This window comes from Choloepus didactylus, chromosome 9, assembly GCF_015220235.1.
Source record: "Choloepus didactylus isolate mChoDid1 chromosome 9, mChoDid1.pri, whole genome shotgun sequence".
Taxonomy (NCBI): domain Eukaryota; kingdom Metazoa; phylum Chordata; class Mammalia; order Pilosa; family Megalonychidae; genus Choloepus; species Choloepus didactylus.
The window spans coordinates 18,490,139-18,503,449 of NC_051315.1; the positions used below are offsets into that span (position 1 = coordinate 18,490,139).

General features: G+C 40.5%; 1 protein-coding gene across 2 annotated transcripts in view; it reads right to left on the reverse strand.

Annotated features, from left to right (window-relative positions):
* Positions 1–9,997, reverse strand: part of DPP10 (dipeptidyl peptidase like 10) — a 689,331-nt gene extending 679,334 nt beyond the window's left edge. Inside the window, exon 1 of one of the 2 annotated variants that reach the window (XM_037849964.1) lies at positions 9,926–9,997. In XM_037849964.1, coding sequence (XP_037705892.1) covers positions 9,926–9,997 — 72 coding nt within the window. Of the gene's footprint in view, positions 1–9,682; positions 9,754–9,925 lie in introns of those variants that run through there. The other variant, XM_037849965.1, reaches the window with a different exon arrangement.
* Positions 9,998–13,311: the final 3,314 nt, after the last annotated feature.

Below are 13,311 nucleotides of genomic sequence, written 5' to 3' on the forward strand. Positions count from 1 at the left end.
ACTTCTGGGAACTGCAACACCCAGTGTAGTTTGATTTCCCAGTCACTTAGCCTCTGTCTGGCATAGCAATCCAATACATATTTATAATCAAATAGTAAGCAGCATCTAGGTAATAAGCCTATCACATTCCTAATCTTCACAATAATAAGGTATGCATCATTCCATTTCCAAATGATAGATCAGATTCAGGGAGAGACTGGGTAACTTGCTCAAACTAGTAAAGTCAAAGAGCTAGAGTTTAAACTTAGGTTAATTAACTACAAAGACCTAGTTCCATCTACTAAAAAATTCTGTGTGACTCAAAAGTTCTTCTTATTTATTTTTTTGGCATATTAATGTTTCTCAAGTGTGGTACTAGAATCTGGTACTCTGAAAAATTCTTCTAGGAATAAAAATTTCCATAAGTCCTGGAAAAGCTTTATTTACCAAGAAATTCAATGATTCAGAAATCTGTTATTTCTATTAACCACCCAAGAAAGCATTGAAGTATACCTGCATACGTTCCAGATTTCCTAAATAAATCCTTCCTTTCTTAATGTTTATCCAATCACTAGTTCATCCACTAGTGAACTGACATTTCAGATGCTAAGTATAGAGATCCATGTGTGTTTACTCATGCTGGAGGGAAGAGAGGTGACTTAAGAAAGCTAGTTTTGTGAATGTGGGGGAATTGCTGTCAATTCTTTGAAGCAATGGCTTTCACAGCTTGGGTTTCAAGTGGTTTGACTCTGGGGGTCACTTACTGCTGCAGCAAATTGGAGAATATGCATATGTGGTTGTGTGAAGTTTTGTGGCCAGGTGCCAAAAGTCTAAGAGTCAATTTATCACAAAGGAAAAACCAATAAATGTCAAATGAGTTTTGCCTATGAACTCAAAGCTTTAAAAAAACATAAATTAAAGAAAAAAAGCTTATTCAGATGTCAAGTGCTAACGAAGGCACAGATACCACTAAGACATCATCAAAGTCTCTTTATTGGCAGCTGGATCTATAAGCATGATACATGGAATATGGCAATCAGCAATACATGAAGAGACCCAGAATCAAGTCCTGCTTCTAATTCTAACCGTGTGACCTTAGACAGATCACTTCACCTCTCAGTTGTCTGTTTCCTGATCTGAAGACAAAAGGTCTGGATTCAGTAATCAAACTAGTCCCTGAAATGCTATAATCATTTATGATTTTCATGGAAGTTTGAAAGGAAAATTTTGGAAAGACAAGCCCACTATTGATGTCAGAGGAGTCTACGCATCAGGGAATCACATTTTTTTTGGGGGGGGGGGGGGCAGGGAGTAACTCTCAGAAATTCTGAGAGATAGAAGGAAATGGATTTGGATTTGGAGATGACACATCTACAAAGGTTGACAAATAAGCCAAAATTACCATCCTGAAACACAGAGGTGCTGACTTTGTGAGTGTCCAGGCCTTGGAAAGGAGGGGCAGATGCTAATGTTGTATAAGCCCCATTTTAGAGCAATCCTAAGCAACCTCTAGATTCTAAGGAGAGAGGGTCTCTTCCCTTTAAACTCCGAGTTGGATTCATACTCGCTTATCACTGCTAGTACGGTGGTCAGGAAGTGGAAAATACGTAATTCCTAGGGTCAGAGAAAAGGGATAACTCTGATCTAGATGCCGGGTATAGCTTCAAAATACACCCATTTTATTTCTTCGGACAGTTATATTTTATAATCCTCTAAAAAGAAACAAATGAAACACATATAGATTTTTTTTAAGCTTTTTTTAACCTAACCGAAATGCTAATGGGAGTAGATAGAAAATCTATTCACAGATTCATAGATGTTAGCAAATTTAAAATGTATACTAACCTAGCCAAATAAATTACCTATTTCTAAAGCTTGAGAAATTCTTTATTAATTCTGGATTTTTTCCTCTCAGAGAGATGATATATTTGTGACCTGTGTTCAAATGATGTCTCCATTCTTAATCTTCAGTTGTGGGTCTGAGAGAGAAAAATTATGATGTGAGTTTGTGAAACATTGATTGAAAAGATTGCTTTTTGTACAAGACGCTCCAATACTTGTTTCAAACCATATGAAATGAAAAAGAAAATGGCCATGTCTTGCATTCATCAACTTAAATTAAAACCTTGGCTGGAGGTGGGATGAGGTTAATGGAAAGCAGGAGCATCTGAGCTTCCACTTTCTTAGTTCCCCTTGCCTCAAGTAAACCCATGTTCCACGAGAGGGAGACCTACTTCTATCCTTGCATGAGCATTACTAATGCAACCTCAAGTGGTCTCTATGGTCCATTATTTGACAAGGAATCGCAGCAGAGTCTGCCATTCAAGTTCTCAGTTATATAATTCAGATTTGTCATATTTCTGTTTTCAGAATGGGGACTCCCAGAGGGCATAAGAAATTCAATCCTCATTTAGATCTCAATAAAAGGGGTGGGGATAGAGGTAATAAAAATGGCTTTTTCTCTTCACTTTTCATTTGCTGCCTTGGATCCTGATACCTAGGCTTTTGTATTGACCTGAGAAAATTGATAAATATGATAAATTACAACAATATTAAAGTCAGATAAATATACAGCTTGGCTAGGGAACATTCCCAAATGTAAAGTCAGATTTGATTATACACTCAGCTAACATTTCTTACATTTCAACTCTAAATATCATCTGTTCCCATATGCAAAGAAATTCTAAGTCAATCATTTCTAGGAACAAAACTTCTGGAAAGAGAATATTAAACCATAAACAGATCAAAGGTCCTAAGTCTTTGGAGAAAACAGATAGGTTATCATCTAAAAATACCAGAAATCAGGCAGACAGTGGTAGATTCATTTTTATCTAATGCTTTATAAAAATCTAATTGTAAAATTTCCACTATTTAGAACATAAGTACATGCATATATGTGGTGTATGTATTTTCAGCATGGAGGGCATGTGTATATGCACACACATTATGTATTTTTCCATTTTTGTTAGCATGAATACCAAATTACACTTGCAAAAGACAGAATCTGCAATGATACAGAAGCATACTAGTAACAAGAGTAAAAATATTTATTAAGCTCCTACCATGGGCCATATGCTATATAATCCCATTCATATGGACTAACTCTAAACCTAGCAACATTCTCACTGTCCACTCCCTTTAAAAGATGAAGGAATAGTTTTAGAAGTGTTAAATAATTTGCTCCAGATTGCATAGTCAGTAAATGGTAGAGGAAGGATTCAGGCTGAAATCTGTTTGCCTCCCCCCAAAATAATTACATCTGAAACCACCTGGTAAATCCAAATACACCACAGAATATACTGTTCTAGCTAATGGAATAAACACATTACCTGAAAGTTGGTTTTAAAAGTTACTAAAGATTTGACAACTTCTAGTAAACTTGAAAGTGAAAGTCATCTTTTTATTCTGTAGAAAGCATTACAAAGAGCACTGTCAACATCAGTTTCTGAACAGAACAGTTTAAAATAAAGCATTGGTTTTATCAGTTTTAGATAAAATCAAGTTTTCTCTATTTAGCCCAGCAGTGGGTGACATATTTGCCATTACATATGGGTATATCTAAAATCCTGAGAATTCAGGACAGCTTAGCAAAAATAAGAATTAGCAAGAAGGAATCTACAATATAAAGAACTTCCTCTTAAGTGCCCCATTCTCCCCACAGATCCTACTTCCCAGTTTTCTCGACCATTCTGGAAATAACGAGCATTCTTTAAGTTAGTATTATGAATGTCTACCAGGTAGGGGGAAGACAGGTATTCAGTTTAAAAGCTTAGGGAACAGGAAAAAGTAAGCAGATACTGGTTATTGACAAAAAACTTGTGGATCAGTCAATATAAACTTTCAAACAGTAGTGTGTTAGGAATAATCAATACTTAGCAAATGACTTCTCAAGATGGAGGCAATGTATACTAGGGCAGAAACAGTGAACATCTGCATCTTAATATATGTTTGTGAAGAAGGTGTCATTCCCCCCATTGCTTATTTGCTCTGTTTTGAACCATTTACAGTTCTTCAGAGGGAAAAAGTTCCAAACATTCCTGGTTAATATATATCTTGGTGTGCAGGTCCCCATTATAATATTTCAGTAATGCATGAGTTTGGTTAGGACACAAAGTCCCTAAGCAAGTGTGAAAATATATTGAGGTAACTGTAATAGTTGGAACATCAAGGAATTACTTTATTTAAATGTTGCATGGTATTAGCTGTTGAACAATCTGTGCAAAAAAAGTTTTGAATTATGCTTAGCCCTGCATTGGCTTGCTCCGTCCCCCACTCCAATGCCAGTAGCACCCCCAGCCTTGGGTCTTGGTAACACCACTGCTATGCTCACCCTCCTGCTACACTGACTGAAAGCTGTCAGTATGACTGATAGTTACATACATTATACTTCTCGTCAAACTTCCTCTTTCCCATGCTAATTATCATCTGAAGTGCATTACATAGTAAAACAAACAAACAAAAATCTGCATATTCAGCAGTCAGCAACTCATTCACCTGTTAATGGGAATTAGCCAATGTTTGCTTTCAGCCAGCCCCTTACAGAGTAGGGCAGTCAAGAAAGTGAGTTTTGATTCAATAGAAGCAGGGATGTAACAGAAAATCTTGAAGTCTGTGTGTCTCCTGAATTAGTCCTGATGATCCCAATCATTTAATAAAATTTCACATGCATGCACAACCTCATATATCATCAAACATATGTGTACTGAAATAGATGATTTTCTGTAAAATGTTAAAATAATAGATCAACTATAAGTGGCTTAATGATTTTCTAAGCCTTTTTTTTCCACCTAGGCTCCTATTCCTATACCATTTACTGAGCATTTGGTATGTGACAGGCATTATTCAAAAGCTTTTACATATTATCTCATTTAATCCTTACAACCAGCATGTAAAAGACCTTTCACAGATGGAAGGGAGAAACTGAGTTATCCTGCCCAATAAAACACAGTCCTTACTGGTGGAACTGGGATATGAAGCGGCATCTGTGATTCCCAGTGCAACACCCACAGACAATACTAAATGAACATATATGTTGATGGCAAAAAAGCTCACAGAATAGCTACAGTATTCTGGTACTGCATAGGGTAACATGTATACTGCAAATAAACCACAAACATGCCTGTAAATACTAATGCTGGAAACATCCTGTAATCATAAATGACTCAAGGAACCAAAATTTTGAAAGAACATCTTTACTCAGACTAAGAGAAATTTAGTTTGTGTTTGGTTTTCAATGTAATACACTTATATGTTTACATATAATAAGATAATACAGCATTAATATTTAATAATGCAATTTTCTTTAACTTGCTTTTATATACTTTAATCTTCTTAAAATGTAATTTGTTCAGTCCCTGAAATAGATTGGATAGATAGGTAGGTAGGTAGGTAGGTAGATAGATGATAGACTAAAAGCTTATAAGCAAGGGGTATTTTGTGGTATGTTCTAAATTCAGGAGATAAAATGTCTTTCTATACATGTAGAAAGAAATTAAGGAAGAGTAGGAAATTTATATTCTCTCTCCTAAGCCACAAAGACTTCTACATAATACCTTTATCCAACTTAAATTATTTTATAACCAAATCTCATAGAGGTCTTCCCCTAATTAGATACTGTCTTTTATGTACTGAATAATTAGAAAATTTTTTTAAAAATCTTCTATAAAACACATTTTTCAACATGATTTCTAAAAGCCATTTTCAAGGTTCTGTGTTAATAGCAATGGTCATAAACTGCGCTATGGTAAGTGTGTGTTTTGTGCATGCATGTGTGTAACTTTTTTGCAAGATTTCATTAGCATGCATTTGAAATTTTTAATTAAATTAAAGACCTAAACTGAAATTAAAATATTGAATCCCAAATTCCATATTAAAACATTTTATGTTAATATTACTTAAAGTCTAAAAGGACATTCACTATTTTACAGAAGGCATTTTACATGGAACATATTTAATCGCAACATTTGACCATGAGTTATTTCATCAAGATGCTGCTGCAAGAGGATTGGTTTCCTACCAAAATGTGTGTTTATCAAGAAAAGTGCTTAACCTAGTCAAATAGTTGCTTGTACAATTATGCTTTTGTGTCATACTTCAGAAAATAGTGTTGTGTTTCTTGTTTGTTTGGTTGGATTGGTTTGGTTTGGTTTTGGAAGCTGAGAGGAGAGCCACGCATTTTACGAACTATTTCTACCCCTTGGATTCAGCAGAAGGGTGCCACCTGGTGGGAATGTAGGAAATTCCAAACTTTGCCTATAAGAATGCACTCATTCAACCAGCCTTAGGAGATTGATCATTACCTGGAGCAAGTGACACGAAAATTAAAATAAAACAAAAGTCCCTACACACTTATGAGGATCTTTCTGGTTCTTTTTCTGCCATTTTATATCAACAGCAGAAGTATGTTCACATTAAAATTTTAAGAACTAGTATTTGCATTAATCTTTGAAACCTCAAACAAATTCTTCACCCATTTTACAGTCAAGGTAAGTTTGTACATGCACACATCATTTGCAATGGTTTTGCATTCTGCTACTAGGAATGTGTCATATTGTGACTGTATAATATTTAAGAGGTGGAACTTCAGACCTAGATGAGCTTATTCTAAATGTCACACATCAGGGCCAAGTCTCAGTTCCTCTGTATATCCTCCTCTGTAAAATAGGACCTACCTCAAAAAGCTGCTTTAAGCCTCAAATAAGAAAATGCACTCAGTAAATATTACCTTATCAGCCGCGAGAACAGTACTTTACACAGAGCAAGCACTTAGGAAACAATAAAAAGTATTAAAAAAAAAAGAAGCTATAATTAGCCACTCAAGATCTTGGATTCTTCAATGTAAAATGGGATCTTGATCATGTTAAATGGGGATGACTGTATCTACCCATGTAAAAGTATTTACTTTTCCACATTTTGTAAATGTGTAGTGTTATGAAAACAACAAAAATAACTGTTATAAACATTTACTTAATCAAGGAAGCTTTAAAGAAAGATTGCTAAGATGATTAAAAAAAAATATTTCCAATGACTCAGAATGTTAATAAAAGTGCATGGCCCCTGCTATTCTTTTCGCTGCCACCTCCTGGAGAGGGGATGCCCCCGGTCATGGCCCTCTCCCCAGTGTCAGAGGACAATCACAGATAAGATGAAAAAGGGAGGGCGAGCTCCCTAAAGGACTACACCAGCCACCAAATTATATGGTTCACAACCATTTTCATTCAGAGGAAAACCTAAGGTCTTCCACTGTGCTTTAAGTGGAAACAGGTGCTGGATGACCTCAGGACAAGGTGTCTTTGAGATTTCAAAAAAAATATCTACCATGGAAAGTGAAAGACCTTTTTGGCAACATTCAAAAGCTTAAATCATCCAAAATCAATACACAGTGAGTGATGAGATGGAACGTGCCCCCTATTTAACCATTAGGTTGGATTTTTGAAGCCATGTTTTTATTTAAATTTGGGTATCTTTTTTTTTCTGAAATATCACAGAAACCAGAGCAATGAATCATGTCTACACGGAGGTGTTACATCCAATATCACATGAGAGTTGTGTGGCATTTGCAGAATTAGACCACAATGATTAATACTGTTAATAAAAAACTTAGTAGTATTAGCAAGTAGTTTAAGCCTTCACAGCAATCATCCATGTTATTTGGCCATCATTTAATATGACAAGCACTGGGCAAAGACTGTACTATATGGGTATTTTCTGGGAGTCCTTGGAAACCCCTCAATGGGATGCTGGTATGCATATTTTAGTCTGACTTTCCTTCTTGCAAAACCAATCCACCTCATTTTAAACTCATGCATGAAATGCATACCACTGACATACTAAAATCATATAAATGACCAGAAAGGCACTTAGAATTGACTCATTTAAAACAAGAGTTCTGGAAATAGTCATTCCCCAGGTATCTGAAAAAAAAAAAAAAAAAAAGAAAAGCACACTAACAAAAAGAAAAATGGATCCAAGCTTGACTCTATCTCCTTGTAACAGTTTTAAGTACCAGATTAGACTTGACAAAAGGATTGTATGCATATATAGTTTGCCCACTATTTACATATATATTTCCAGGTTCTGTGCACTCTGCTTGACTTCTTCGTTTCTACCACCACCATCGTGTAACTGTTTGCAGCACCTCAAGTAACCAGCTGGTGTCACAGGTTAGTGAGCAAAGATTTCATGTGGGGACCCTCACCTGACTAATCATTCTTATTGGTAGAATCATTTCAAGAGCGATAGAGAGGCTCAGTGGCTTGTTAATGAAATTTAAGGGCTGTCAGCCCGAAAGAGGATGTTAAATCCATGCTCCTCTCCTGAAATTATTTTTATACATCTGCTAACCAGTTGCTACACTGTGGTGTGGGTAGGGGAGGTGGGCAAGAAAAAGAGGTAACAGAGGGTGGCATTAACGTTTTAATATTTTTATACTTATATCAGGGAAGGGAACAAAGATGGTTTAAGCAAACAACTGCTTTGTAAGCACACACACACATACCCAGACACACACACACACACACACAAAATTGCAACATTCACCCCAGTAAACCTAGGGAAGCTTTAAGGTATTGAGTAATCCCCACCACCTGTGTGAAACATATGTGAAGGGAATGAGAAGTGGAGGGAAGGGGAGAGGCGAGAGATCACAAGTCAAGAGAGCTGACCAAGACTAGAATATTAATAACAACATCCCTGGCATCGCCTCCTCCTCCCTCGCCATCACTCCTGGGCTATTTGGACAGCTCCCCTGAACACACTCCCCAGTGCTTAGAATACAGGAAGAGCCAGCAGCTGCTGGGGCCATGCTGTTTGCACTCCTTTACCCCACTTTTAGCAACATGCCAGGAGCATCTGCCAGAAGCACGTCCGGGCGGCCTTCCACAGCGCCTTCGGGGCAGAGAGCCCTATCTGGGGTATGTCCCGCGCCTCCCGCTTGTGGTTATCCGCTGACCTAAGAGCAGCCCTCTCTGCCTAGCGTCTCTAACTGATGTAAACGTGACAGCACCTCGAGCTAGCTCATCGCAGACTCTCTCCTCCCCGCCGAGGCACCTCGGCGCTCTCGACCCTCCAACTTTGGGAAAAAGCGACACCGAACTCCCGAGTCACCCCGATCCAGAGACAGAGACGAGATGGGGCTCCACCTTACGGTTATGCCACAGATCCCTAGAGATCGAAACAAAATGGGGGGTGGCGGGTGTGGAAGGAAGGAAAAGGGAATAGAATCACTCCCGGCTTACCCAGGGCACCCCATCTTTGCAGACGCACAACATATCTGGATCCAACAAATCACTAAAACCAACAGCAACCTCCCAGATCCCCTAAATAACACCTTCCCAGCTCTCCTTAATAATTAATGCCTTTCTGTTCTCCAAGCTCCATTCCATTCAGCAGACTATAGTTGCCGGGTGCCCCTTTCCCCCCATGTATCCCCCGCCCCACTAGTTCAGAGGGAAAAAAAAGAAAGCAAAGAAACAACTCTGCCGGTCTAAAGGTCATTTGCCTAGTCGGATCTCTTCGACAAGCGCGCTTCCCAGCTCCGGAGGACGGCTCTCAAAATCTGCCAGAAGACGCCTCTGGGAGCCCGGCAGATCCCTCCAACATGCACGGTTGGGAGCTAAGAGGCCCTACTTCCCTGCGCCCGGCCTCCCCTCTCTCCCTCCGTGGCCGGCCCGCGGGGGCTCCCCACGGCGTCCCCAGCCTTTACCTCTCTCCCGCCTTCCCCGCGGCTCTCCACCTTCCGCATCCTCTCGCCCAGCCCCACAGCGCATTCAGCTCCTCCAACTTCCTGCGGAGTCCAGGGGTGAGCAGAGGAGAGCCTGGAACTGGGGCGGGAGAGGTGGGGGGAAGGAGGGTGTGCGTGGGAGCCACGCGAAGGAGGAGAGACTGGGGGAGCGCGGGTTGGAGCCTCCCCTCCCGGGAGGGCCTGGCCACTACTGCCAACTCTCACCTGGTCCGCCGGCTGCGCCTGGCTCGCCCTGGCCCCCGGGGTGGGCTGCTGCTCCTGCTTCATGGCTGTCATTGCCTGCAGCCCGCGGTGGCGCTCACTTCCTAGCGGGCACTTCAGACTCGAGGACCGTCACTTGGCCGCGATTGCATGTCACAGGCGCCCGTCGCTCTCCGAATTGGAGGAAGGGAAAGCGGCAGCGACGGGATGGGGGGAGGGGAGCAATAAGGAGGGGAAGGAGAAGAGAGGCACCAGCAGGCTCCCCCCTCGCAGGATCCTTCCTTGGGCTATCGCGATCCCTCTAACTCCCCACTATTCCCCCGCCCCCCACCATACACCCCAAAGCGTAGAGAGCCTCGGAGACCCGGCGCGACCAAGTGGCAAGTTAGTGGAGCGGCCAGTGGCGGGCACCCGGCACCTGATTGAGCTCGAGCGACGACCCCCAGCGCCGGAGGAACCCAGCTCTCATTCTACCGCAGTCCGCGCCCCCCCGCCGGCACCACCGCTCGACCCCGCGGGCTTCCTGCGCTGCGTTCAGCTCGCCAGGTGGAGCAGCCCGGCGCGGAGCTCCAGCATTTTCCAGCACCCGCAGCGCGGAAGAGATGCCTGCGCGGCGCTTGAGCTTCCCACTGGCGCTGCCAAGGCTGCCCAGCTCCGCGGACCCCCTACCCCTCCGCCCCCCACGGGCTCCAGCTAAAACCCGGAGAAACGGAGTGCGCCCGTGCAAAGCCCTTAGGTCTGGGCATGCTCCAGCGCGGGAGAAGACAACAGGAGAAGGGGAACTGAGGGACCCCTGAGACCCGCCGGGGGCGGGCCAGCACCTGTCAAGATCTATGGGGTTGTCTCAAACCCGGGCCCGAAGCTTTATGCCTCCTGATCTGGGGCAGTGGACATCCCTTGGCCTCCAGCCCGGATTCCCCAGATAGCTGCCTGGTTAATAACAGTGGAATTCCTAAAGGTTGCTTAAATGATAACCGTAATGGTGAAAATCTGGCACCCACTCCCCCCTCCCTTTTTTCCTCTCCGGACATGTGTTAAAAAGAAGTTCAAATTTTAAGTCCCTTTTCTAGCTTCCATTCTCTACACGTGCCATTCACATTCAAGGTATGTTTATTGAACATTTATTTATTTATTTATTTATTTTTGCCAAACACAGTGTAAGGCACTACGGGATTGCTGGGGAGAGATGCTAAATAATGAGCTAAACCAGCCAAATTCCTGCCTGCAAGGAGCTTACATTATAGTATGGAGATGGGGAGCCTGGAGCAGCGATACAAATGAATGAGCCAATGTAGCCCCTTGGAAGTTGAATTCGCATGGGTGTAATAGACAAAGACCACCAGCTTCATTAGGATGCACTAGCATGTGGCTTTCCGAGGGTGTTAGGAAGGACCTGTCTAAAGAAGTTAGGCCACAAACAGTCCCCATATCTCTGGTACGGATTGTTGGGGACTGCTGAGCAGAGAAAAGGCTGGAGGGAGTTAAATGCCCTGATGTTACTGGCCTCAGCATGCGGGTTACAAGAAGTTTTGTGCAGAGGACACAGAGGATGTGGAGAGAGAAGGGTAGCCTTGTGTTGGGTTTGATTGGCTAAGGCCTGGCACCCTCATTTTCTGAGTTACATGCCCTTGAACTGGCCAGTTTGCAGCTGAGGGGCTGTTGTAGGATATTAATAGCTGTGCCCTACCTACAAACTCCTAAAACATGAATTGTCACAATTTTTCTAAAACATTAACAGTAATAATAGTCCCCTTAAAAAAAGTTTTTTTTTTTTTTTTTTTTTTTTTTAAGGAAGGAACTCATTGTTCACTAGTAGGTTTAATTGGATTAGAAAATTAAATGTAATGGATTTGTCTTTAGAAAAGTAGAATTTGGGTGAAGGGAGAACTTGCTTTTTAAAAACATGTATTCAAGTGCACAATGTGAGGGACCCCTTGAAGTATTTTGGTCCATTTCTATCGACTAGCCTTGCTAAAAGTATAAAACAAATATATATAAAACCCACTGGTAATAAAGCTTTTAGGCAGTTTATACAGTAAATCTGAAGAATCTTGCTTTTCCCTCACATGTAATTTTTTTGGGGGGTGGGGTGGTGAAGAGGATCTGAATTATTCAGAAAATATTTTCATCTTCATATTTTGCTCTTCTGTTCATTATTTGACTATATTCATCCTTCAAATGTATTTCCATTTTGGGCAGTCCTATGAAGGACTTGAAGGAATGTAATTTACCTGGCGAGAATGCTGTTGACACAGGACAAGTGTGCACTGGAGGAGATTATCCTCATACTGTTTAAGATTACTGATTTGATTGAATTCAACTGTTGAACTTGCATGCATTTCAGTGTTCAGCATGTAGTCACTTTGGTAATAAATCAAGGCATAAATTGGTATATGTTTTGTGTATGTTGTGTGTACGTGAAACATTTTTATTTTTAAGGAAGGCTTCCTTGGCATATTGTCTTTTTGTGTCAGTTCCTATTTCCTCAGGCTAAGAATATTCCCTTATAGCTGTTGGCATCTGGGTTAAGGGCACTAATTAAAACTTTATCACATGTAAACTGATTTTCCCAATTTAAATACTCTGCTTTTTGAAATGTGATGCACTGGCCTTACAATGTAGGCTACTCTACTTAGTTCCCAACTCTTATTGAATAAAAAACTCTAATGACTCCAAAAATAAAAACCTAAAGAAATAACTTACAACTTAAGAGAGACTGTCTGAATCTCTGTTTTAGATGGTGTCTGATTATGGTTATCATTAAAAAAACACACTGATTTACAATCAAATGTCCACAAATTTTGTAAACTGCTCAAGCAGATATAGCTCAACTGCTCATTCATACTGAGTTCTACTGCAAGGTAAATAAGAGAGACCTGAACCAGGCTGGATGTCAGGGAATGAGGTTCTTGCCTGAGCAACATCAGGTCACGGGGTTATTGATCAAAGTGAAAACACTTGCCTCCTGCCTCTTCTTACTTCTCTGTTAAAATTAGAAAAAGTTTGAACTTGATGATTTTTAAGATCCCTTCTTTTCTAAATTTCTATGATTATATATCTGTTCTATAAATCAAAATACTATCCTCTGAGTGATATTTTTATATATGTCTAAAATTTAGTGGGAGGGTCATATAACTGCTTATAAAAAATCCAAAACTCAATAAATGAATTAATTACCTGAGAATGGATACATAACATCCTTCAACTTACCTGGTGCTCCCTATTTACATATAAGTAAATATCCTTGGCTTGATAACATATTTAGAATTCAGAAAATTAAAATTAAAACTTTCTTTACAGAGTCTCATTTATGAAAGTTAAACATCTAACTTTAAAGAGAGTTATGGTAGAGATTTATAGAATATTTTTGCGTATTTTTCCACGTATAG